This window comes from Passer domesticus, chromosome 6 (genome assembly GCF_036417665.1).
Source record: "Passer domesticus isolate bPasDom1 chromosome 6, bPasDom1.hap1, whole genome shotgun sequence".
NCBI lineage: Eukaryota > Metazoa > Chordata > Aves > Passeriformes > Passeridae > Passer > Passer domesticus.
In genome coordinates this window covers 31512514-31540087 of record NC_087479.1, presented here as the reverse complement: position 1 = coordinate 31540087, position 27574 = coordinate 31512514, and the positions used below count along the sequence as shown (strand labels likewise).

The following is a 27574-nucleotide window of genomic DNA, read 5'->3' as shown; positions in this document are numbered from 1 at the left end:
CCTTCCAGATAAGAAAAACAATTTAGTTCTCAAAATGTCCAAACAAACTTCCATTGTGTATCCAACAAATGTAAATATACTCAATTTGTAGGAAGAAAATATGTGATGAAAAGGATAGGAAATAAAACAGTTCAATGAATCTGCCTATAAAAGTACAATTACACTATTGCATGTTGATCCAAAATAGATTTGTTTACTACCTGTATGTTAGCTGAACCTATATTTTTTTTTGTTATTCAAATTTTCTTGATGTCTTGTCAGTTCCCCAAAATAGTACAAGAAGAAAATATTCAACCTTTTTTTATTGTCTTAATGTTTTCTTGATTAATAAAGCAGCGAGACCTAAATACATTGTGATGGTGTTATGCTGGTGGTTGTGCTGAGTAAAAAGGCAACAGGCATGCTTGAATGGTTCTTTTTACTAGATGTTCAACTGCAAGTTAACTTTTAACAGAGAGAGGGCAAGAGATTCCACCATTCTAAAGTAAAGTCTCTTTGAAATGGGTGTTCTGGTGACCATCTTGTGACCTGATGGCACAGCATTGACTGAGAACCCTGGAGACAAAGAAATGATGTATGAGAGAGAAAGATTATGACTCCAACTATGAGTGTTGGCAATGTCATTGTTTTTGTGTCAGATTTTCGAGGTAAAAGATTTGTATCAGAAAATACTGAGAGAAGAGTGTGCTTCTGCAGGCTTGTTATTTGTCATATTAAATTTGCCATAATCAAGTTTGACAGGCTTCTCTTTATTTTTTCCAGCAGACAATATTATTGTTGAAGATTAGTCAGATGCCTTCCGTCCATTCCCTGCCTCACATGCTATGTCATGCAAGCTTTGGAACACTTAGAACATAATTTAAATGAATGACTAATTTGGCAAGCATAATGGAAGGCACACATACCATCCTCCTGTTGCACAAACCCATTACGGAGCTTTGTTACATCAGCTTCTATCATGCAGAGGGGGAAGTCACAGGATTTACTTACATGGGCTCTGGAACTCTGGATAGAAGCAGTGAGAGTTTCTGTGGCTGCTATCAAGTAAGGGAGAGGTTAGACATGGCCCTGAGAGAACGGCCATATAAAGACCGTGGAGTTATTATTTTCAAGCAAACTACCACAAAAGACCTTCTCAATGAAATGTACAAACTAACTGCTGAAAAGGAAAACCTGTTATCCAGTGATTTGAGATCTCATGACACTCCGGACCTTAAGGCAGGACATCAAGAGGAAAAGCAACAGGATGTTTCCGGAGTCACAAAACTTAAAGGTGATAATTACTCCATTCTTATACATCAGCAGGAGTTATTGCTGGATTCTACAAAAAGAGACAATTTGAATCACAAAAAAATGAGGAAATACAGAAGGAAAGAGAGCTTTGAGGAGATCAGACATCATAAAGAGGGAAAAAAGATACATGAACATCTCTTTTTACTGAGTACACAAGACATGCAACAGAAAAATAAGATGGTCTCCACAAGACTTTCTACCCGGAGTTATCCCAGCTCCTTTTCTCCCTCCAGCTGGCTAACAGTAAAAGGTAAGGATAATTTACCAGTAGACAATAGAATACAACCAGAAAGGTGGACAGAAGAGGGGTATTTTCTTAAGAGTAACAAAGCTGTGAAATTGGATGCTGGCTTACCAAGTTCTAGCTCAAAAGACATCAATGATGTTGTTGCAGTTGAACCAGTGGATAATGGAGAATGCATTCCTGAAGTTACCAAGGTACAGCAGAGGACTACTTTGGTGAATTCATCTCACTACAGTCTGTCTAACAAACTTGAGACATTAAGTAAATCTGCAGCTGCTAAAATCTTGAAAAGTAGCAAGTATGCTGAGCCAGTATGCAAGGAGAAACCAGGAATCACAGTTCTTGCTGAAGTCCAGGATTTCGACACTTGCATTAAAAACGTTACCAACCCCCCTGCAGAGTCTTTGCCTGACTCTCACAGACATAACAAAACCATTTCTCCTGTTCTCATAACAGCAAATAACGAGTTTATATCAAGAAGTGATGTATGCTCTGTAGATGACGCTGCTGGAGACTCTAATAACAGTGTGCTGCAGGAAAAGGAGGAAGACGGCTCTGGTTTGCAGTACAAAGCAGAGAGAGTGCACATTACTGATGAGTCATGCAACCTTGTGGGAGCAGTTAATAAAGCTCTTCTGAAAGTTATCCGGAGCGACAGTTTAGATGAAGCTGCAGAATGGAAGAGACTGCAACAAATTACAAGAGTAGACAGAAACCTGCCAGGCTCACTGTATGAGAAAAGGACCACGGTATCCCGGGGAAACGGCAAGCATTTATTTTTGAACCTGCCTGTAAATGAAAGTCCTGATATTCCTCAGACAAATAATAATCTTAAACTGGAAGAGAAAAGGCTGCATTCACCCCCATTAGCAGCAGTGAGTAATGTTTTTAGTAATTCATATTCACTATCTAATACACACAAACAAATGTCACCTATTCCTTCTCCGTTATCTTCGAGACTGCCCAGCCCGCAGCTGCACCACCGGATCCTCCCATTGCCAGCACAGAACACCGAGGACGAATCCATGCTCAGTGAGTATGGCCATGGAAGGCACGGCGCTGTAAACTTCTCCTTCAGTGATTTGGAGCCACAGTTTTATCGGAAGTTTTCTGATCCGGGAGAATTGGGATTTGCCAGCAGGCAACGGGGCCTACATCAGAATGCAACTGCAGGACATTTTGAAAAGTGTGCTGTGCAAGAAAAATTAACTGCTCGGACACAGCAGAGTTTCTGTTCAGGTCAGTCCTATTTTATGCAATTTTAAACTAATAGAATCAACCGAGCATGAAAGTCTTGGAGTGTTTTCTGGGTTTGTTTGGCTTGGGTTTTTTGAATACTAGCTGTTAATAATAAGTATTATGTTAAATAGAAAAACCATTTTTCACTACTTACAGATTGGGTGAAAAGTTGTTAAAGTTTTTAAACAAAAGTTATGGCTATAAAAGGTTTCAAGATATATTTTTCTGTCAGCTTATTTTCAGTTCTGTTGTTACTGAATGACCTCTTAGCCAAAGTTAAGGAAAAATCTTTCCGTATGTAATGAAAAAAGCTCACATGCTTATTTTCCTGCTTTTCCTGTGCTGTGTTCTAGTCTTTCAGAATGTTATAGTAACATTTATTCTCCAATATGTTCTTTTTGCTTGTATGGCTTAACTGATAGAATATTTTCTGAATATTTTCTACAGTGCCTTAAGTATAGGACTGGTGCTTTGACCATTTAGCTACAAGGTTGATGTAAATTTTATAAGAAAAGGCTTGTTTTTATAATGATTGCATGCAGGAGTCATGTTACAATGTATTTGAGTACAGGGCATGGGTTTATTTATGAAGTTGTACTGTGTAAAAATGCATAATTATTTTTGTAAGCATGTCATTTTTGTTAGAACATTAACATCTATACCCTTCATTTTTAACTTAAGGAGCAAGAAGGCTGAAGGACCTAATTCTACAGTGGTCTAGGTGTGGCTCAGACTGGTCCTTCTGTATTATAGGGGGAGCTCACAGTGCTAAATGACACAAAAGAGGGATTCAAACAGGGGAGGTGTGCAGGGTGCGAAACCATTACCTTAGCCAGAGGGTGTTTACTACTGCCTATGAGGTTTGCATTTATGCCTGCTAGTTCTAGAACTTGTGCTAGTTCCACTCAAGACTTTTTAAAATCAAATTTAAAGTGTTATTTGGTGAGTTGACAAGGCTGAAAAGATGAGTGCTATGTTCTTCTTTCATTCCTTTCTTGGTTCCTGTGTGCTGTGCTCCCCTATCCCTCTCATTACATCTTGTACTCACTGTACCTTTTGGTGAGCTGGTTTAGCTGACAAAACCAGCAATTTCACCCCTTTATAAGAATAAGGTAGCACAGCAAATCTTTTTCTCTCTGTTTTACATTAGTATTTTTAACTTAATGTATCATTTAGAATTGTTGGATGTGGAACTGTACCTATTATGCTGTACTCTTGTACTGTCTTTGCCTGGGATAGGGTTAATTTTCTTTACAGTAGCTTGAATGGAACAGTGTTTTGGATTTGTGATGAAAACATTCTCAATAACACCAGGATGTTCTAGCTTGTGCTGAGCAGTGTTTGCACAGCATCAATCCCTTCTCTGTTTCTCACTCTGCATCCCCCCAGTGAATAGACCAGGGGCTGCACAATAGGCTGGGAGGGGACACAAGCAGGCAGATGACCCAGACTAACTAAAGAGAAATTCCCTGCCACATAACGTCATGCTCAGGAATAAAAGTGCAAAGAGGGGGCATTAGAGGGGTTAGCCATCTTTTTCCTGGGACCTGTCAGGGCCTCAGTCTACCCATGGGAGGCGGTGAGTGATTGCTGTAGCATCACTTGTTTCATTTTTTTCTTCCCTCTTTTTCTACTTATGTTTCACTCATTATTATTGTTTTTTGACCCCCAGTTGTTGGGGTTTTTCCATGCCTCTTCCCCCATGCCACTTGGGGGAAGGCAGGAAGAAGGGAATGAGTCTTTGTGTGGTTCTTATTTTCCCACTGGGCTTAACCCACAATGGTTCTGCAAGAAACAAAACAACACACATACATACTAATGGCATCTGTTGGCTGAAAATCCTGGCTATTAAGCAGAAACATCTTTGGGAAGAGAAGAAAAGCAGACAAGCCCAGTTTCTTGTTCACATTTACCTGGCTACATTAATACAGATAGAAAATATCACAAGGTTTTTTTGGTGTTTTTTTTTGTTGTTGTTTGTTTTGTTTTGGTTTGTTTGTTTTTTTTTTCAAGTATGAGTGCATGCTAACATTATTACAGGTGTGTCAGAAAATCTGTGACTTTAAGAAAAAATTCCCTGTTTTGCTGGCATGTATAATACTGTAGATATGTCTCTGGATCGGGGATAATGACTTCCATTTCCATCTGAGCCCAGGGTGGAATCATTCTTCTTGACAGAGCATTTGGATGGAATACCACTCTTCTGTAAACATATATGAATAATAACTAACTGACTATAGTTCAGTGAGACAAACGATGTACTCCAATTTTAGTTAATGTAAATGATATTAAGGGTTACAGTTGTAAACCTGCACTCCTTTGATTCTTATCAGATTGATTCTTATCAGATTCCTCCCATGTGTGAAGAGGAGAGTTCAAGACTAATTTTCAGATTTGTCTTCGGTAGGGTGTTATTGTGAAATGTTTTCTTTCAATTCCAGTCAGCTATTAAATTGTGTAAGTATCTACAATGACTCTAAGAATTATGAATAATTTTGTTCAAGTTTTTATCAGTCAGGTTCATTGAAGGATTTGCTTCATGGCAAAAATGATGGACTTTTGTATATCTTTTCAAAGTTCCATTGCTGTCACAGTGTGCATTACTTCTTCCTGAAAAACTTTGGAGCCTTTTGTTAGCAGTGTAACTTTGAATTTGGAAAATTTCATTAATGAGTTTAATATTCTAATTTATTAGTTTAAATTACAGGTTGGACTTATCATACAGCTCTACACATAATTTTAATTCTCTTTTCTTGTCATTTGTAATCATGATTCTTCACAGACTTTCTCAATAATTGGCAATTATTCCTTTAGTCAAAACTGAAACTGAGGCAGAGTGCCTGACTTCTGTACTTCCACTTTTTCCTCAAATTCAGTTTCTCTATAGATATAAAGATACATATATGGCACATATATCATAGTTTCAATGCACAAACCTGTATTAGTAGTTAATTTGAAAGTACAGTTTACTGTATCTTCTTGTTGAAGTGCAACTATTGGCCATGGGAATAGGCCACAGCTTTCTTCTTAGTAAGTTAATAGTTAACTAGGAATAATTTATAGTTCAACAATAATTATTTGGCAATTTTCTCTGTAGGTGGGACTGGGAATCAAAATTCCTGTATTAGCATGCAGTAGTTTTATTTGAATTATCAAAATTCTAAGAAAAAGCTTTAGAATAACTTAGGGCTTTCAAACAATAAACTGCTCAGTTACAAGCAGCAAAAGCAGAAGCACAAACACTAAAATTTCTCATAGAATGGCATTTATTAAATCCTCAGAAACATAATTCCTGCATTTCTGTATGAAATTGTTTCTACTCTAATATGAAGTACATCATGCTTTTGTAGTCTTGGAGATGCCTTTGAAAAGATCATCAATGCATCTGAATATCAGATGTATTGTCTCAGGAAAAGATTTTCTGAGACCTTTTAGTTCCTGTCACTGCTTGTCTCTCAAGTTTCTACAGCAGTAGAAAAAGGTAAGGAGAAAATTTTCAGAGCTATTCTATCAATTTATTACTAAATTACATCAATATACTATTTTACTAAGTATTGCCTGTAAGAGAAAGAATATTAGGGGAATTTTTAGTTATTGAAGTGAATTTGATTCAGAGCAGGAAATTTAAAAACAAAAATCACTGGTTATAACATAGGTTCCCAGACAGTAACTGGTAGCTGTGCTTTGAGTCAAGATGAGACTGGCAAGGGTTATTCATCACAATTTCTGATATATATTTTATTCCTAATGTGGAAAAAATAATAAAAATCTGACAAGGGGGAATGGTGAAAGCAAGAAAGGGAACAAATGAGAAGGATGATGTTACCCTTTCCCCAGCCAATGAATAATGCTCCTTTTTTTGGTATCTAGTAGATGTGAAGGAAGAAGATACCCAGAAAACACAGAAATCCAAAGTTAGTAGGGCTGTAGAGAAACGAAAGCAAACTTGGAATAGAACTGAATGATTAAGGCTTGTGTCAGGTAAAGTGGCTGAGACTTATGGGACTGAAAAGACAGGCCCATTCTCTTCTTACTCTCTACCTTCTTCCAGTGAAGGCCTCCTCTCTTCACTTTTCCTCCCCTTCCCTGCAACAACTTTGGTGTTTTTTCTTGCTTTTTTGGTAATTTGAGTCAAATCACTAAGCAAGCTGAAAACTGAGCCAGCAAGGAGAGAGGTGAGTGGCTTTGGCTGGTTGAGTGAGCTGAACAGTTCACAGTGGGCTGATGAAAACCACAGCAAGGATGAGGGAGGACATGCAAGTGTAGCAGAAAGGACAAGAGAGCAAGACCGCCCCTTCTGCAGGGAATAATTTGATCCCCAAAAATCTCAGTTGCTGCTAAAAACTGGAAGCCAGAAGGCTGGCTGGGACTGGCCAAAACAGAAGCTGTTAGGAGTGGGAAATGAGGTGAATCAAGTTGGATGAAGATACGGAGGGACTGTGATATTTTGAGTGGGTGCTATTAGCAGGAAGAACAAGAGATGGAGGACAAGTGAAAAAGGGGAACTCCAAGACTGAGTAGAGAGTGTTACCTTGGCTGTGATAGAGAACATTTATGGAGTATCACAAAACAAGTAGAACATGGCTGATAAGAGTCAAGATAATTTTTATTTTTGTTTTGTTGGGAAAGCCTACGAAAGGAACTTTAACCATTAAAATGTACATTATGGCTATAAATCGATGGCTTGCTGAGGTTTCATGAAGTCAGTGTGCAGTATCATGAAATTTTGGAGATGCGGAGAAGAGAAGGGAGGAAGAAAAAGAAGAGTGAGATCGAATTCTGGATTTAAGGTCTTCAAAATTATAATGCTTATTATGTTGTAGGGAAGGAATCTTAACTCCTTGGAAAGGTTGGTGAATATGAGTTTTTTTGGTTGACTAGCTAAAGATGTTTATCCAAGAGCTATTTGCAATATATTCTGGATGTAATTGTAGATGCATATATCCCCGTCCCTGCTGATTATTAGATGGAGAATGTTGTGTTTGGTTGTTTCTGCCAATGAAAATTTTATGGCAGCTGTTCACTTTCCATTAGAAAGAATTGAAAACATTCTGGTAGTCTTGTATGATTGTCAAAAATTACACACAGCCATTTGGAAACATGCCAATTGCTAATGGCTAGCCCTGGCAGATCAACTTTGAACTCTCAAAGTATAAAAGTACTTTAACCTATAAAGAACTCTTTACTATATAGATAAATACTTGAATAAGTATTATTATTAGATTGGTATAAGATTGTATTTTAATCCTCAAAGATCTTGAAGGGAGGGAAAGGCACAAAGTGATACTTTCAGTTTGATAGCTCTCTCCTTGGTGCCTGGGGAAAGACTCTTCCATATCTGTGCAGTAAGAGCTGCCCTACTCCTTAGGTCTTTCAACTGCCTGCTAAATCTGTGTTATCCCAGTTTTCCTGCATTCATTTCTGCTTGCAGTGTAAACATGGCTTGCTTCCAAGAGAAGAACACTCTGATTCTACAAATATGGCAGTTCTGTAGTCTATAGTTCTACACATCCATTTAAGTTTCCAGCATTAAAGTAGTAGGATGTGAGAAGCGTTAGTTTTGGCTTTGGTTGGATATATTATCATTAACTACATGATAGTGAATCTATTGCAGTGCCAGAAGACTGGCAATTGAAAAATACAGGCAACATTTCAATATAGATATATAATGAAGGTAGCAAAAATAATTAATTTCAAGATACTATTGGAATATTATTTTGTCTTTTCCTAACTTAACTCACACTTTAAGCTGAAAAGGGACAAATAGTCAGTTAAGAGAAATGCAATAACAAGACTTTATGATGTGTTCCTGAACCATGGTTTTACAAAATGAAGTTTCATATAAACAAAAGTCTGTTTGAAGGCTCTTATAACAGGAGACAGATTATATTATAGTGTTTTTGATGTTCCTTTTATAGGGAAAGGAAAGGTTTATAAATATCTTCTCTAATTGAAGTGGTTCAGAGAATTGCTACTTTGCATTTTAAAAGCACTATAGCATTCTGTCCACAGTAAGTATGCACTTCATGAAGCAATTTTGCATATGGATCACATGGAAAGATGATGCATAGTTTCTCAAGGTAATTCACATGAAAGTAATATGCATGAGTGTGTTGCTTAACAAAACCCGTCTTATTCAGAATAAATGTTCTTTGAAGGTGATATAAAGGAGTTAAGAATTAAGGGACTGGTGTAAGAAAAGAATTAAAAAAGAAGAGAAAATTAGTCATAGAATCTCAGAATCATTTCGGCTGAAAGGAGCACTTGAGAGCATCTAGTCCAACGCTCTGCTCAGGCAGGGTCACCAAGAGCAAATTGCATGGGCCTGGGTGCAGACCTTTTAATATCTCCAAGCATGATGACTGAACAACCTGTCTATGCAACCTGTGTTTGTGTTTAGTAACTCTCACAGCAAAAGCGTGTTTTCTTTAGTTCAGGTGGATCTATGTAAATTTTCTGTTTACCATCTCAGTGTTATAACACCATTAACTTCTTCTCTAAACTTGCTTCTTTTAGCACAGTGTATCTCTAATATTCTATGGGAATTGTGTTGCCTACAGACTCAATGTGGCTTAAACAGGGTTAATTATTTCTGAAGATCGTTCCAGCTATTGGCTTTCTGAGTCATAGTGAGTACCACCAATATCCTGACTGTCACTTAGGTCTTTAAGATAGATACCCTCTTTGATAAGGATTTCTCTTGCTCCTTCTGGATACAGCTGCAAGCTGTATCTAAAATATTTCCTGTTAAGTTTACATACTCTTTCTAAATATGTAATCTTGGAAAGTTTGCTAATAGTATGTCCATGTAAAATTACAGCAACTACATAGCTGTTTAATGGATCTTTGTTTTCCTGTTATATTCAGTGCAGTTACTCATTGTACACTATATTGTGATTGCCTTTGAGGACATCAGCCTGAATTCTCTATTGAGGCTTATTACACTTGTAATGATAAAAGATTCTTCATATTTCATCCCAGTGAAACCAAAATCTTTTCCTACTAGAATACACAAAGTAAGGCAATGCTGCATTGAAAGGGAGACGTATGGCAGTTTGAAATGAATGTAGGCAGAACTGTAAGTCCAAGACATGGTCTCTAAGTTAAAAAGACCCTCTGAAGACTGTCCTTGATAGATTCTGTGAACAAATAGCTCCTGTTTTAGTTGAATGACTTCTCAGCATGACACACTTAAGCAACAGTTATATTTTCTTCTCTCTTTGAAACATGTGACTCTTCAGTCAAAGGCAATCAGTGAGGGGAAACCAAGTGAATTAAATTGGAATGGAAAACCAGAGGCAGCTTAATGTTTTATGCAGGTCATAGATTAACAATTTTCTGTTTCATGGGGGGAGAAAAGGCCAAAACATTCCTTCTGGCTTACAGTTTGTGCACTCAGTTTAAGAAACTTACTGTAATGAAATGGACTTCTTTTCTCATCAGTATGAAAAGAATTTCTTGAAGTAAAGTACTGGAATAATGTGATAGTTTTCATTCTTTAAATCTTTATTATTCTGTTGACCACTATAAACAAGTTGATAGAAATGGCTCAGCTGAAATTTTCTTGATGGATCAGGATGATATATAAACTGAGATCAGATTCAGGTATTTATCTCTGTAAGTATGATTTAATAATGCATTTAAGAATTTTTTAAATCTCTTAATAGCTACCCTTTGGCATTTTGTCTGAAAAAGTGACAATCTCACTTGTAAAAGTGGTGAAAAATTCTGCATACTCCCTGCTAAAAATATACTTTAAAATACTGAAAATTAATAAAGATGCAATTAATGTATTTGTGATGTCCCATACCAGTAAATAATTTTTAATAATATTTCATTATTCAGATGTGACATAAATCTATAATAATACATTTGAATAATACCTGTAAGTAGTGAATATTATTTATGAGTCATAACATTAAAATAGTGCACCTAGTGGTTTAATGATTTATTTAATTGTGTGTCAGAGTAATTTTTTTTCAGGCTTAAATTATGAGTACCCTTGCATTTAGATTATGGTGTCTTCTCAATTGCACTGTTTATGATTTTCTAGACTATATTCAAAGATCTCTTCAGGCTTGTCTGTTTTGTTGCTGGGATCTGCAAGGTAAAAATAGAACAGAGAAAATAGAGGTGAGATGCTGAGAACTGTTGGATGTGTTTTACATGAGGAATTTGAAATGCTATGGGAAATTCACCTTTACCAGAACAAAAGGTGAGGAAAGAAGGAAATAGAAATAATTCACAGTCCCTCACCTGAGTGACAGACTCTATTTACTGCTACTTGTAATGTCCTGTGTGATAAAGATTTCAGTGCTTTGTAATTTTCTACTTTTTTTTTCCCATTTACATTTTGGAAGTGTTAAAATGGAAAGTCCTATGGGTTTTCTTATAAGGTTTGCTTTTACAGTGAAGAGGCATATGAGACTTTTTTGCATTCTGAATACTAAGAGCCTCTCAAGTTGGCATTTCTTTGCTATCAATACAAATTTTAATGATTTTTGACTTGGATAGTTCAAAACTCCCAAGATTAAGGGTATAAGTGATGAATGGTTTCACTAACCTGTTACCATGTTTGCTCTCACTTTTCTTGAATACTTTGGAAAATTAAGAGGGAAAATGCATTCTAGAAAAATCTGATTTTATGGGAGCAAGTATTCTGAGCTTCTACTGTATAAAATTTCCAGTCATTTCAGTATTTGTTTGCCTATCTCATGAGTAGAACTGTTTATTGATTGTTACCCCTGAAAATCTGAACCTGTTAAGTCACCAAAACCACCAAATATTTATGAATAGAGAGTAATTCTTATTATGTGTACAAAATGAAGTAAATTGATTCTTGTTCTCTAAGCTTCAGTGTTTCTATTACAGAAACATAAGTAAAACTAACAAAACTGAATTAGAGAGGAGTTTGGCGAACGAGAAATTATTCCTTCTATGAGTGCATGAACTTATTTTTGAGTCATAAATTGTAGAAAAGCTAAAACTGGTTGTTCCCATCCTTTTGCCCCCTAACACTTGACATTTTTCAGCAGCAAGGCTAGGAGCCCTGGGAGCTGCCAGGGCTGGAGGGCACGCCCTCAGCTCCCAACCTGCTCCCAGTAGGTTTAATTGTTACTGTTTGCAAAATACCAGGTGCTCTCCCTGACCCGAGATGTTAATCATGCTTACCTCATACACATAATTTGTGTATGGGATCTGATTCATATTGTCTGTGTACTTAGAAAAAATAGCTTTATTTCCATGCCCAGAGAAACCGAACACTACAGCTGCTAAGGCAGGCATATTTAAAAGCTGCAGAATTTTCTTAAGCATATTGTGGTAAATTTGAAGCATTAATCAGCAGTAGTCATTCCAAGATCTTTGGAGCAATTACTCAAAAAATGGCTTCTTTTATTTTATGCAGCACTGAAGTCAGTTTTTAGTTCCTCAATTTACATTTTGTTAATGTATACTTGAGTCTGATAGTTACTGTTGCATAAGTGAAATCTAAGTCTTTGTTAATTTTGTTGGAGAAAGTAAAATTTTGAGGGTGGTTTTTTTTTTCTGTGTTGATTTTATCTAAAACATATATGTATATGGTCTGTAAAGCAGCTGGCATTGAGCCATTTCATCTCACAATAATTAAAATTTAGAAGTTCTCTTTCTTCTAGAGTATATATTTTTGTCAGTAATGTAGTTATCAATACATTGTAAACTTGAACATATGTTCACTAATTTCTGATTTTTCAAAGTTACATTTGTTTTATCTTAATAAATTAAAGTATTCAAGTATGGAAAATGTATTGAAAAAGTTATTAAAATAAAGACAACTCAATTTTTGAGAGTATATGTTTTTAAATCAATGCATATTAAAATATAATTACAGTTATACATTTATATACATTTTATATTAAAGTAATATAATTTATATACAGTTACTTGTACATTTTCCAATAGGCATTACAGTTCAACCTTGAGCATGTATTTGACAGTTATACAAAGTCGTGCCACTCAGATTTTTTCTTCTTTTTGGAAAATGACAGCTTTCATGGAAATAAAATTTAAAACAAAGAAAACCCAAAACAAATTTTTTTTCCAGAAGTAGCAGCCTTCTGAATATTATTATCCAGGTCAATAATAAACACCAACTAATATGCCAAGAACAGAAGATGGCAATGCATCTTTTTGCATAGGGTAAAAGAACAGTCTTGTGCAAAATCTAAGTACTTACTTATCGTGCTTTTTAAAACTAATTTCCTTTCATATGCTTCTTTCACGGGATATGGGCCTAATAATTTTTGTACTAGTTTACTACAACAGATTATTCTTTAAATCTGACACATAGTGCAACCATAGTGTTCAGTATTATAAGAAAGATAAATAGCACTATATAAATACCCAGGAATTGGTTACATGTTTTTTTCTTGTGATTAATTTTTATTCCACCTTTATACTTATACTTAGGCAAGTTATACTTAGGCAAGAATGAAAGATGTTTGTCATCCAAAGATGAGAAGAAAAATGTTAGGATATACTTTTTCAGTTTTTCACTTTTTCAAAAATCTCTTACCTTTTAGCTTCAGGTTTCTATCTTGTCATATTATGTTTAGTGTGAATGGCAGTGTTCCATTTGAATGTTTTACTTATATCACGGGGGAAAAAAATCCTAACTTTTGTTGCTTAGTTTATCAGTCTTAATCCACATTGAGAGTTTTTCTCCGATCTGTGGATTAGTAAAAGAGGCCATAACTAATTAGTCTAAAGAGCCCTATTTGTCATCTCATCAGGCATTGAATAAGTCAAGTCCTTTTCATCAAAGTGATTGGATAACATTTAAACTATTTCATCTTGCAAACAAAACAAAAGGTTTGTTTCCATTCTATTCAGATTTTGGTTCCCTGTAAGAACTTTGAATTTGAAGGCTTTATTCAAAGGCTTGCAGAAGATGAGTTGTAGTTAAAAGGTATTTCAGATTTCCAGGGTGACACTTTGCTAGAGATCTCTCTTCTGTTGAAGAGATACCTTTGAGACAGATAAGTACAGTGAGAAGACTTACTTTTGTAACTCCTCCAAAGTGAAATGTTTTTTATTGAAAACAGGCAGAAGTTGGGGGTTTTTTTAAGTAAATTAAATAAGTAAGAAATTTTTCCCCTATCATCCGTGGTATTTCTAACCATACAAATTGACTTTCTAGTCCTATTTTTTTCCCCTCTGTGTAATTGTATTTCACTTATAGTCATGCAGATGCTTTGTATGAGAGGAGTCACATAGGGTGTGTTTGCATGGCATGTCTAGCCCACACTAGCCACCCACTGCGTTTCCAGTTTGATCTACGAGACTCACTGGATGGATACTCAGGCAGTTCAAAGAGAAGCCTGAGCCTGAAGAATTCTTGCAGAGTTGCAGTTGCTAAGATATGTCTGCACAGACTTCATACATCTGTCAAAATCCCTGTGGCATGGCTGGTGCCACACAGCTTCTCTCACCAGTGGGTTGCAGTCATTCCATTCTTGTGGCACAGAGCAAGGAGCTGAAGCTGTGCTCGTGTGGGTTAGGTGTGACTACAGGCTCAAAGGAGATTCCAGGCTACCAGCAAGGCTGTGACATAGCCTGGGCTTGAGGCATTAATAATGTGGATGGCCAGTGAGACTGAGCATAAAAGGAGGTTCAATTAACTTTGTAAAGTAAGTTGCGGCTCTGTCATCAGAGGGTTGAATTCTCTTATGTGTAATTCATTGAAATTGATGTTAAATGTGCAAATGGAGATGACAGCTGGGTGTTCCAGTGGAACAAATGAAAGGTTTCTTGGAATTCAGGTCTGCTTTAGCAGCTTTGGCTGCTAAAAACAACATCTAATGATACTAATATTTAAATAGTCATGACTTTGAATAGTCATGGAAATATTTGCACCTATTCTCTTGTATAGTAGCATGCTGCTTTGCTTTCTTACTCAGCAGTCATCCTTAAAACACTCCCACAACCCTTCATCATGTCTCCTTCATTTCCATTACTTTTCTCCTTCATCTGACTTGCACTCTCCTATCTGCACCTTTTGAAACAAGCTCATACTTTGCTTGTTCACACAAGAAGATCTCTGCCACCCTTTTCAATATGCTGGGTAATTACCTGTAAGATAATTTCACAAATGAAAGGAAGGAATGCTGAATGCTACGTCCTTATTGCACAAGATCTTTGGAATGGATGCAAAATTGTGCAGAATGGAAAAAGCACACTTTTAGGTGCCCTGGGGGTGTCTGAGGCACAGACACAGAACTGGCAAATGTGACCTGGAATGATCCACACCTTTGTGGACCGGGATAAATTAATTTTGGCATCTAACATTCATTTAGGCAACCAAGTCCAAATAATTGTATTGTAAATGATGTTTCAGCTTTTTATTGCAACAATGTTAACTTCATCTAGCCAAACTATTAAAAAATGGATTTATTCCTTCAGAAAAAAAAAAAATTAAAAATGCATTTTAATTTGGGTCTAGACTCTCATAATATATTTTGGTGCTTTGTAGTCTTTGTTCTAAAATTTGAACTCTGTTTAACTCTGTATTCTTTCTCCTGGGAACTACCGCTCTTTCTGTATTACATTTCTACTTAAGTATAATTCAGTCATTGTCTCTGTGTCAGTGCAGTAAGGCATTTCATTTGACTTTTAACCATAAAACTTAACAGACTATGTTGGGATTTTCTGGAAAATTATTTTATGGTCCTCAGTCCACAGGTACAGCATCCCCCTTTTTTTTATCCTGGCAGGAAAATTGATGAAGTGAAACTAATTGTACTTCTTGGTGACACAAGTATAGGGTTCAGGAGGACAAACCTTAGAGGTCTTCAGCCAGTGTGCAGAATCTGCATAACAGGTTTACTGTTACAGCAGAACAGTGAGCCCAGAAATAAAAAGAAGTTATGCTTTTCATTTGGTTCCTTTGGCATCTATATGTCAAAGATGAAAGAATTTTAAAATAGGAAGTGTATCTTTCATATGAATCAGAAAAATGTCCAATAGCATTTCTCTGTCACATTGCTATAGTGTGTTCTGCAGAATGGCATATGTTATCTGTGTGCCTTGAAAGAGAGACCCACCCTTTTCAAGAACAGCACTGAATGCAGGCTTAACTCAAAGCATGACAGAGAGCATATGCCTATGATTGATTTAAATAGGAATGCTTTCCAAAACAGAATTATATGCTAGGTGGCCCACACTTGCAAAGTTGTAATTTTATATTTAAAGTAAATGTAATAATACTGGCAGCCTTGAGGTTGCTGGATTGTAGTAGTGACTGGTATTTATATCTGGTTCATTAGCAACCCAGTGAAAAATTTCATGTGACAAAAATCCATTTGGCTAATGAGCCACCTTTTAATTAGGCTTTGAACTTTCAAAAGAATACAGCTTATTTTTTTTCCTCAGTAGTGTAATATAACTACATAAAACACTTGCAAAAGTGGATTGAATGACAGAAATATATTCTAGTGGATTAAGAGGACCACTTGTTAGGTACTTAGACATCTAAGGCTTTGTTTTGCCTGACCAAACTGAGGCCAATCAAAAGGTCTAGGTTACATAATGAAGAGTGTTTTCTTTTGTTTTGTAATAGAACATTTTGAGTTCAAGAAAGCCTTGATAAAGCTGAGATGCTTGTGGCTTCTTCTGGTTATTTATACAGTTATTTTGACAAACAAGTGTTACTGAACATGCACATAGTATCTTGCAGACATTATGCAAACAGCCATACACTGAAAAAATGTCTTTCCCAAAAAAGTACTTTAAAAAAAATTAAAAGCTGTCTCCAAATTTGACTAGTTTTAACATGTAGATGTGTCAGAGTTGAGACTGTGAAATGTTACTTGTCATTTTGGCATATACTTGTTAAAATATGAATAAATACAGACTGTATTAAAAAGAAATGTAGGTGGTAACTACTAAAGTTCTAGCTCTTTTTTTTTGCATCATTTTTGCTCTGCAATTTTAAGATTCCTATAATTAGCCAGTCGTATACCAAATCACACTGTAAAATAAAGGAAATGAGTGATGTTGAGAGGTAGCTGTTCTAAAGTAGCACATATCCTCCTGATTTCTGAAACCTCCTCCACTGTGCTGTTTGCCTTTCTTCCCCCTCTTTACCCCAAGAGTTAACCAAGTCCTAGTCAGTCTTCACCACTAGCTGTAAAATCAATGTTTCTATGCCTGGGGATACATACCCTAATATCCAGCCTGACCTCTCTGAGGGTCAGGAATACTGCTCTAGTCAATGATAATTATTTCATGATATTTGGGGAGATGGGCTGTGAAGAACTGTAGAAAGCATTTACTGAGTAGAAAAAGGCAGGTGAACTTAAAGGAAATAAATAGGAAGCCATGCACAAAAACCCCCTACAATTTCACATCATATATAAAATGAAGCTGGCCATTTTCTTCCACCAATGAGAGCTTTGAATCTTGACAGTCCCTTGTAAATGTTTGTTGAAAACTCAATAACTTTCAAAGAAGCAAGTCGGGAATTTTTAGAGAAGAGGTAACCCCCCAAAACATTATTCCACTTCCTGAGATCTAGTGCTCTCACACTTCAAATATCTTGCAGTTCTCATTCTCTGTCTCAAAAAGTATGAGGTAAAACTGGGTCATATTCAGGAATGGACAACAGGATATTTTAAAGTACAAAAAAATTGTCTTTGGCCTAGGAGAAAAGCCCTAAAGATAACTGACAAGATGTATGATAGAGATTGTAAAACGGAGTGGCTGAAAAGATTGGATAGGGTTGGATTATTCTCTCTCTCTTTCGTGTATACCAACTGAAGTGCACCAAAATGTTGACAGTGGAATGAAAATGCTAAATGTACACCATCTTCTTCGAATGCAGAATTATCAGTTGGCAACAGTTTTTAGCAGTTGAAGGGAAGTCATTCATGGATGCCGCTGTAATTTAATCTTGAGCTCACATGCTGTTCATGTAGAGTACATCTCAGTACCTGTTTACAAAAAAACCCAAGATGCCAGGAAAAGCATAAATGTAAAAGAGAAATAGTTTGAACCTTTAATTTATTCAAAGAAAGTCTAAAATACTTTAAGCAATCTATTGCCACTTCACATCCCCATGTTTTCACAAGTAACAGTATCTCTATAGGTGGCATAATTTATTTTCAGAAGTACTGTTCACCTCTCAATTCTTGTGAAATCTGTGAAAGTAAGGAATATTCAAAAGCTTTGTAAATGGGAAAAACTGTCCAGTGGTTGTGGACTAAATCTGACTTAAAATTTTCTAAGTACCAAGGAAAAGGAATAAAGAATTTTTAAAAATTAATTAATTAAGAAAAGAGCTGGTGGATTGGGTTTTTTTAAACTGATTTCTTGTCCAATGTCTAATACAGTGAGCTTGTAATTAGCTGAGGTGAGTGAAGCTTTGGAATGCCATAAATAAAATAAAAGAGTAGATAATATTAAAAAAAAAAGTAAAGTAGACCGTTCAATATTGCCAATTCAGTTCGGAGCTAAGAAGAATATAAGGCAATGTCAGTGACACATCTCAAATTCTTATACAAATGCTGACTGGAAATGTGAAAAACATATCTCAGTGCCCCGTGAATATGGTTATACTGCTTTCCTCGGGTTTTGGATGAATTGATGCCCATTTGTGAGTCACGGTATGCTACAGTAAAGATAAAACCTATTTAATTGAGAGTTCAATGTGAGCATATAAAAAATTGTATCCTATCCAGAATCTTTTCCTTTGGCAATAGGACTTGGACATTTGTGAAAACTCAGAAAATTTGCTGGATGGGTGATCAATTCCCTTTGCTCAGTCACCCAATCTGCCCAAGACTATAAAATTCAGTATAATCTGTCTATGCCTATAAGATGTATTGATAGTGCTTCAAACCTCACAAGGATAGTATTTCATTAACAGAAGCATAGCAGGGGTTAGGAGTTTCTGTAAGCTCATGATGCACTAAAAGGCATTTAGGGATACTTGAATTACAAAAAGGTCAGCTGAATCTTTTGAAAATTTATGTAATGTTGACTGATTTATGTTCAACATAACCCTGTCAATACTGACATGGGGTGTACTAATGCCAGACTTAGCCAGAGTGTGAGCTAAGGTAATCTTTTTCTGTTTGCTACTGTCCTCATGCTGAGATATTACCACTCAGATCTGACCATTGCAGAAAGGTCTTCACTGCTTGTTTTCTTTTTCTTAGTAAAGCAGAAAACGTTGTCACAGCATGTGTGAAATAACGTAGCTGTAGATCTTTGGGACATGAATTATCAAATTATTTTAGCTGTCAGACAGACTTGTTTATTTCTTTAGGATTGGAAGTAAGTATTAATGTGGATGCTTTTGCAGAAGAGGAGGGAGATTCCTTAATGACTCAGAACTGTACAATCCTACAGTTGCAAAAATGTATTTTACTTGTCCTGGATGCAATTTTTCACTTACTAATTTAGAATCACAGAATCAGTTTCAGTTAGGTTGAAAAAAACCGCTAAGGTCATTGAGTCCAGCCATTAACCCAGCACTGCCAAGTCCACCACTAAACCATGTCTGTGAGTGCCACATCTACACACTTTTTAAACCCTCCAGGAATGATGACTCAACCACTTTATTGGACAGCCTGTTCTGATGCTTAACAACCTTTTCAATGAAGAACTTTTTCCTAATAACCAATCTAATTCTTCCCTGGTGCAGCTTGTAATCATTTCCTCTTCTCCTATTGCTTGTTTCTTGTGAGAAGGGAGCAAGCCCCACCCTGCCAGTACCACCTTTCATGTAGTCCTAGGGAGCAATAAGATCTCCCCTTTTATTCCAGGCTAAACAACCCCAATTCTCTCAGCTGCTCCTCACAAGACTTGTACTCCAGACGCTTCACCAGCTCTTTTGCCCTTTCCTGGACTCCCTCCAGAGCCTCAATGTCCTTTTTGTAGTGAGGGGCCCAATACTGAACACGGGACTTGAGGTGCGGTGCCAGTAATGTGGAGTACAGGGGACACTCCTGCTGGCCACACTGTTGCTGATACAGCCCAGGATGCTTTTGGCCTTCTTGGCCACCTGGGCACAGGATGCATCTGGTTCAGGCTGGGTCATCATCAGTTTGTCATGGCTGTTAACCAATAGGCCAAAATCCTTTTCTGCTGGGCAGCTTTCCAGCCACTCCTCTCCCAGCCTATAGAGCTGCCTGGGGTTGCTGTGACCCAGGTGCAGGACATGGCACTTGGCCTTGTAGAACCTCACACCATTGGTCTCAGCCCATCGATCCAGCCTGTTCAGATCTCTCTGTAGACCCCTGTTACCCTTCAGTTGATCAACACTCCTGCCCAACTTGGTGTTGCCTGTAATCAGTCTAAGAGTGCACTTGATCCCCTCATCCAGGTTGTTATAAATGTGTTTAACAGGACTGGCCCCAATTCTGAGCTCTAGAGAATACCACTTGTCATCGGCCACCAGCTGGATGTAATTCCTTCATGACTGCTCTGGGCGTGGTCATACAGCCTGTGATTTACCCAGTGATGAGTGCACCCATCCAAGCCATGGGCGGCCAGCTTTTCCAGGAGAATGCTGTGGGATACAGTGCCAAAGGCTTTGGTATAGTCCAGGTTGATTCTGCACATTCACAAAATGTTACTATTCTCACTCAAGGCAATGCATAAAGCAGTCTGGATAGCATTAGGAATAAGGTTATAGAGAAAAGGAAACACTAGCTGTCAAATCCTGACTACATCTCTCAGGTTCTGCTAGACTGGTCATAAAACAGGTGATCCTTTGACTGCAAAGTCTTGTGTATTTTGTTTTTAATGACTGTTAAGCAAGGTTGCTGCCCATTATCCTGTTTTCCTGATTTTCAGTGTATTTTGGGCTGTTATGTGTCTTCCTGTTGGATAAAAGGCAGAAGTCTGTCCCACGCAATGCAATGTTATTCCAAGAGAAGGAGAAGGAAGAGCCATGCAGGCCGTGTGCATTCCCCTGTTATTGCAGTGTAGTCTTTCACTGATGAATCGTGGTCTAGTTATAAATAACATGCTCAGTGTTAATTAATTTTGTTGCTGTCGATAATGTCCCTGATTATACAGGCTGTTCTTTGATTATTGCTTCTGGTGCTTTTGCATATTTCTATCCATACTTCATGATATCAAATCTTAATATTTGCACTAAAATATTTATATAATGACATTAATGCAATGTAGAGGTGGCTGGCCTAAGTGACCTCTACAAGTAGATGCATTGATGTTAAAACTTATTTTAGGCAACTTTCAAAATTTTGAAGTGTAAGGTAAAATATGTAAATTATTTTAAATCAATCCTACTTTCAGTAGTTTTTTACTTACCTAATGACCAATTAAAATCTTTTTGGTGGTGACTTTGCCTTTCTTATGGTTAAGAGTGAGAACCAGTGTATAAGGAGAAATATTATAAAAAGCACATGAGAAAAATAATGCTTTTCTATATAGCTCTTCATTTTCCTTGTTGCACTAGCTACAGATTTCTAATCTTTTGAAAAACTGTTGCTTGCAAGGTCAAATCTTGCTAACCAAAATAAGGAATAAAAAGTTTAAACATCAGCCTCCTCCTCCACATTATTTTAGCTAACTGGCTAATACCAGAGATGAGAGAACTTGTTGTAAAAAGTCACAGTGAAACACTCCCCGTGACAACAATTTCAGGATTAGGAATGCTTCCATTTTTGCTACGTGCTTTGAGAGTAATCTATAACAAATATGGTGTGTGTTCTGATTGCATAGAAATTACTTGTAATGAAGTTGTAAAGAGTTGTAAACTGGTTTTGGAAAATTATCATTATCTATTTTATATCCCCACAAGACACTTACATATGCTTACTAAGAAAGACTTATGTGAATTGTCAGGTATTTTAAAGTTTTTTTATAGTATTTAATATTTGTATGTCTGTAAAAGGCTCACTTGGGAAATGTTGTATAATTAAAACCTGCCGATTGGATATTTAACTAGATTTAACTAGATACTTTGGGTATTACCCCCATCTAGAAGTTACTGTGAGCACTAAAGATCTTTGGATTTAACAATGAACCTTTCACTAAAAGTTCCTGGCATTGCAGTTCAGTAGCTTGGCCTGAACATTGATTGTGGCATTTGACTGTGGACATGTGAAGTTTCTTTGGGAATAGTGGAAGATGGAGAATTTGCACTGAGGTGCCAATTGCTCCGTGTTATATGCTCTTGGGGTTTTTAGTATCTTTGGCTCTTTGTTTGTTGTGCCAGTTGGGAGCACTTGGAGGCCTCTTGCTTGCATCTGAAAGCAGGAGTCGGCTGGCAAGCGACAAGGCAGGTCTTGCTCCTTGTTTGTGCAGTAACTGAACTCGTTCAATTTGAGTATGTGCTAAAGCAGTAGGCTTGGATGGCGCCAAACTGGCTCAGCACCTTTCAGGTCTGTATCCTAATTCAGAAAATACATTCTGTACTTGCTACTAGAGTTCCTGTTCCTCAGGTTTCTCAAGCACATGTTGGATGATACAGCATTGGATCTTGAATATAGTTCTCTCATCTTTCTGCTGATGATTTTGCCTTTTTCTTTGTTTTGTTTTTGTTTTGCGTATTTGATTTGTTTTTTTCCCTAATCTAAATTGTGCTAGTTTTTTTACACTGTTAGTGATAAGTATTCTTATTTTTTGTGTTAGAGTTTGCTGTCTTACAGATTGGAGATTTTTGTCTAGAACAAATAGATTGAGGTGAAGGAAAAAAAGCAGTATAAAGTATATAAATTACTGTAAATGTAAGCCCTTAATAACATTCCGTGACAATAAACGAAAAGAATAAATTAAAAGATACTTTAATACAAACCATTTAAATTTATATAAGGAATGTATAGGATTTGATAGATATTGCTAATTTTATTAGATTTCTGCTGATTCTGAAGTATTTTTGAAAGGCTTTGAGTTGTATCACATGCTTTTGCAGTTGATATACTCTGCATTGAGAAGTTGCACAGATCTTTTTCACAAGACCATAAGTATTTTGGATTTCCTTCATATCTCTATATTTGGTAGTTGCTGACACAAACTTTCTAGGCCAGAGAGCTTTATTTTCACTGCTTTTTGCTGTCTTTCTTTTAACGATAGACATTCACATCAAGCTACGTACAGTTTTTCACCTCCTGCAGGAAGATACCCTTCTTCAAGTTCACAGTTCAGAATAACATACTGATTTTTATTTGCTAGCAAGGGAGGGAGGTCTTGATTTTACTTGGCAATAAATTTTTCTGTTAGCAATTGTATGGATTTGAAGACACACATTTTTTCTCCATTATTAGCTGTACTAAGTTGTACTTACAAGAAAGAGGACACAGGCAAAAGACATTAAATGATTGATTGTTTTGGATATTGGTACTTTAGGAGCTTCAGGCTTTCTGAGCACTACAAGGGCCTTAACTAACACTGCAGGGTGTCGCTGCTGCAGGGTTTTGTTCCCGCACTCACCACTCTGAGAGATGTGATTTAAGGACTGTGTCGTTCAGGCTTCTTTGTTAGAGCAATGTAGCAAGTAGCAGGCTTAACATTTACTTTTTAAAATCCACAGTTTGTCATCATGCAAAAATAATTTCTAAATGTACTGTGGAAACAGGCAATCTTCAGCAAGGATTTTGCTAACTGCTTATACTATTAATTGCCCATGCTACAATACCGATTAAATAAAACTATATAAATTAGGGGGAAAGATGACATGTCTTCATTCCCAGAGATGGCATTTAGTGTCATTTTCCAGTTTCTCTAGCCTTGCACTATGAGTTTTCCTCGTGTAAAAAGGATTTATTCATCTACATAATGCACAATGTTCCCTTTTCTGCACAGACAGCTACATGCTTATTACATTCTATCCAATAAAACAGAAAGAACTTTATTGATGCAGAGGCTTCTCTTGGGTCTCTACCAGAGCAAACAGGTTTCTTCTGTTTCTTTCCCATTAAGAAAATATGTAAAATTTAAAGGGAGGGAGGAGGGCTTCCTCTAGGTTTTTAAATCCCCTTTCTACTTATTTTATTTTTTCCCTAATTATTCGTATTTCTTCAACTTCATAGTAGACTTTAGCTCCAGAAAATCAAATCTTTTTGTCCTCTGTGTCAGCTACATACGGAGGAACACTGAGTGCATCACTTACATGTTTATACAGAGTTAATGTCTTTATATACTAACAGATATAAGGTACCACAGATGGCATGTGGATGGAACTGTGCAGTATCATCTCACCACAGAATCTGAAACTGCTGAGACTACTTCCAATGCTGTTTTAATTTGAGATTTAATACATTGGTGTCTCTAATAACAAAAATAAAAGGGACATTTTAAAGAGGAAAAATCAGAAAGCTTTTACTGCTTAGAAAGGAAAAGGTCAGATCAGAGGGATAGATCATGAAATTTGAGGCTCCCACTGCAAAAAAATTTTGGTAGGATCTGCATATTTTTTATTTTTATAATTAAAAAAAAAATATGTTGACTCAGTTTATCTTCATGTTCCACCAGTGCTCTCAATAACAATGGTCAAGCCTCATCTATTTGAATATGGTAGTGTACTAAAGACTCTGTAACATGCTGTGATTTGCTGACTTAAGGTCTTGCAAGAGCTAAATCCCTGCAGTAATAACATTCTCTTAAGTCAGTAATACTCTAAACCCTCTAAATGCAGTTCTGATGCTTAGAGTCTTCATTTCTACTGTCAAAACAGGCAATTTCTTAGACTGTTTCAGTTTTGTGGTTCACTTGCTGAAAAACCTATTTGGTCATTTATTTTGTTTGTTAGGGTATTCTTTTCCTAAAATGTAAGATGCCCAAAACTCTAAAGGTCCACAAAACCAGGCATTCATTCCCAAATGAGACTCATTCCCAAATGGTGTACAAAGATCTAAATTTTATTTACCTTCTTTGCACTTCATCCAAGAGGCAAGCAGTGAATAAAGTATGTAATTAACACAGTTTCTTTATTCATGCATATAAGAGTGCTTATAACATTCAATCAACTAGGCAACAGAATTACATTACAGAGGAATCAACATACAAAAGAATAAGCATTTTATTTTTATCCTATGTGGCAAAGCAATCTAGAAAGAATGGAGTGTGACTGAAATATTAATATATAGTGGTCAGGAAACATAGCTAAAAGCAATCAGTGTAAACACTGGCCTGAGAGTTAAGTGAGTTGTGGTTAAGCAAACCATGTACTGAAGGGAATGGATATCATGATATCCTAATTCCTTGAACTAGAAAAAAAAAAAAAAAAAAAAAAAAGCTTAAGAAGCTGATGTTTTCCCCCAAAGTTCTTTTTCCCTGACAGCTGAGAAAGTACAAACAGAGAGTCTGCCCACAGAAAGTGTTGCATAGAGTTGTGTATTTCAGAACAGCAACCTAACAGAAATGTACTACATGGCATCTAATGTGCCTGTTTGCTAATGTAACAATTTGTGTTTAAAAGACTTTGTATGACAAGAATACCAATTTGTACAAAAAAAGTCAGATGCAATTACCTTATAATTATATACATTCAGCATAGGACTAGAGGGCTTAGGAAATCCTGGGTGTACCATTTATTGTCACAGTCTGATGATGAGACCCTGTCTGGACCCCTCAGGTTTGAGTGCATCATCTGTCTTACTTGTGAAAACATTAAAAAGTTGTTTCCTTACATTTACAAAGTCTGCATGGTAAAAATTGCCAAAAAAGCATTAAATATTCAGTCTTCCCTTATGTACATTGCTGTGTCTTCTATTCCCTTGGGACAATAGATGGCAGCAGATCTGTATTTGGGCAGTCTTCTTTGTACATCAGCACACAGAAGGCACTCCTAAGTGGTATAAACTATAAAACCTGGAAGACAATTTGAATAGCAATTGAATGTTGTTGAAAGCCTTATTTTTTTCAGCAGGAAAAAAAAAAACTATGTCAATTAATTTAAGATGGCTAAAGGATAAACATATGCATTTTAAAACTGCCTAAATTTAGCCTATGATTCAATGATATATACACGTGTTTGCAAATGCCTGCATAAAGTATATATGACTTTTTTTTTTAATGCACAATCAGATTACAGTAGGTTGCTAGTTTTAAAAAAGAAAAAGTTTCCTGGATAAGTGCAAGTAGCAGTAAAATCCATCTGTCAGAGCTGACAGAATGGTGAACTTCACTGCAAAATATGGCCAAACATTTAAGAACTCGCTTAAAATAGAATACTTAGGGAGATGGTTAAAGTTCTCCTTTCATATTCCGCTGTCTACTGGATTGGATGGGTCCTTTACCATAGAAGTGGTTGAATGCTGATGGTGTGTGCAGGTGAGGACTGGATCAGGGAGGAGAGCGATCATCAGCTACTGGCAGAAATGCATAGAGAACAGAACATTAAGTAGTAATTACATAGAGGGTGGAGAATAGAGGCTTAGTAACAGACTTGAGAGTCTCGTTGTTATCAGCAAAAATACCATAAATTAATATAAGGGTGCATAAAATTACATTTGGACAAAAACTGAATCTCTGCAGCTGAGGGAGGTATTAGTTTTTCTAGAGGCTCGGAAAGGATTTGCCGGGCTGACTGTTCTTAGCTGGGCCACAGTTAAGTATGGGAAATACCCACTGCTGCAAGAAGAAATTCTGATTGTGGTTTCTTACTACTGCTCTGTATCACTTAATGAATCAATGGAGATGATCAGAGTAAGCATATTATGGGTAAAAATCACTGCTGCAAATGAATATGCTCTTTAGCAGTAGCTGACATAGAACAGACACCTTGAACAACACAGCTGAAAATAATTGATCCAAAATAACTGCAAACTGAAGTATTAGAGGTGATGGTGAGTAGGGTGGAAAACCAGTGAATTGGTAATTACAAAGGTAAAATGAATTCCCAAAGAGCATTGAATAAAAATGGCAGTATTTCCTGGTTTTTACTGTGTATATTTGCATTTTAATGCTGTATTAATTTATTTTATGAAAGCATATATGGTTTTTATAGGTTATATGACAGGATTCCAATTTTTGTTGTGATGAAAAGTCAGTAGATACCCACAAGAACTGTAGCAGTGATCTGTGACAGAAATCAGGAGAAGCACCAAAACCTGTCATGATAGGTTTGTTAACACAATACAAATAATGTCCAGTTATCTTAAAAATGGTGATTTTTACTTTCTCCTCTCCACTTACCTGGGACTTCCTTTGTATTTTCCATGTCATAATAATGTAAAGGGGGGTGGCTAGAGGTAACTGGGCTAATTGTATGGTGCAACAAAAACAAGGTCAAAATTCAACCAATACATTTTATTCAGCTTATTATAGATGTAATATTTGTATTCAATATTAAAAGAATAATATTTGTATTTCTGATCTTAAAGCTTTCTAAATATCAAAATTACTTAATGAGTAGGTTTTAGCTGGGGTAAACTTAATTTTCTTCACAGTGGCTGGTACAGGGCTATGTTTTGGATACACGGTTGCTGCGTGGTATTTGGTTGCTGGCTGAGGTTAAACCACAACACTTACATAATGGCATAAGGGCCAACAAAATATATGTTTTATCAAATGTGTAAAAATATACAGAAAACCAATGACTCAGAAAGTCAGAGAGCAATTATCTCTTTAGATCCCTGATCTAAAAGATAGCACATCTGGACCTGAGAATGTCTTCAAATGTGCTGTCTTGTGTTTGAATATCTTGATACAGTTTATTATATGCAGTGCATCATTTCAAAATGTGTACAGATATATGTAATGCTCTTCTGCAGAAATGCTGTGTTTTCATAGGATCTCACTCTGAGATTTCATCTGAATAAGATGAAAGATAGTATATTCACACAATAA

The 27574-nt window shown here is 36.4% G+C and overlaps 1 protein-coding gene and 1 long non-coding RNA gene across 5 annotated transcripts in view; both read left to right on the top strand.

Annotated features, from left to right (window-relative positions):
• Positions 1-27574, top strand: part of FMN1 (formin 1) — a 171271-nt gene that overhangs the window by 11658 nt on the left and 132039 nt on the right. For 3 of the 4 annotated variants that reach the window (XM_064424143.1, XM_064424140.1, XM_064424142.1), the window contains exon 2: positions 766-2776. In XM_064424143.1, the coding sequence (XP_064280213.1) occupies positions 868-2776 (1909 nt within the window). In that variant the 5' untranslated portion in view covers positions 766-867. Of the gene's footprint in view, positions 1-762; positions 2777-27574 lie in introns of all 4 variants that reach the window. The other variant, XM_064424141.1, reaches the window with a different exon arrangement.
• LOC135303014 (uncharacterized) lies at positions 6223-11083 on the top strand. Its single transcript, XR_010364553.1, has 4 exons — positions 6223-6257; positions 9337-9405; positions 10312-10393; positions 10830-11083. It is a non-coding gene; the product is annotated as an uncharacterized LOC135303014 (long non-coding RNA).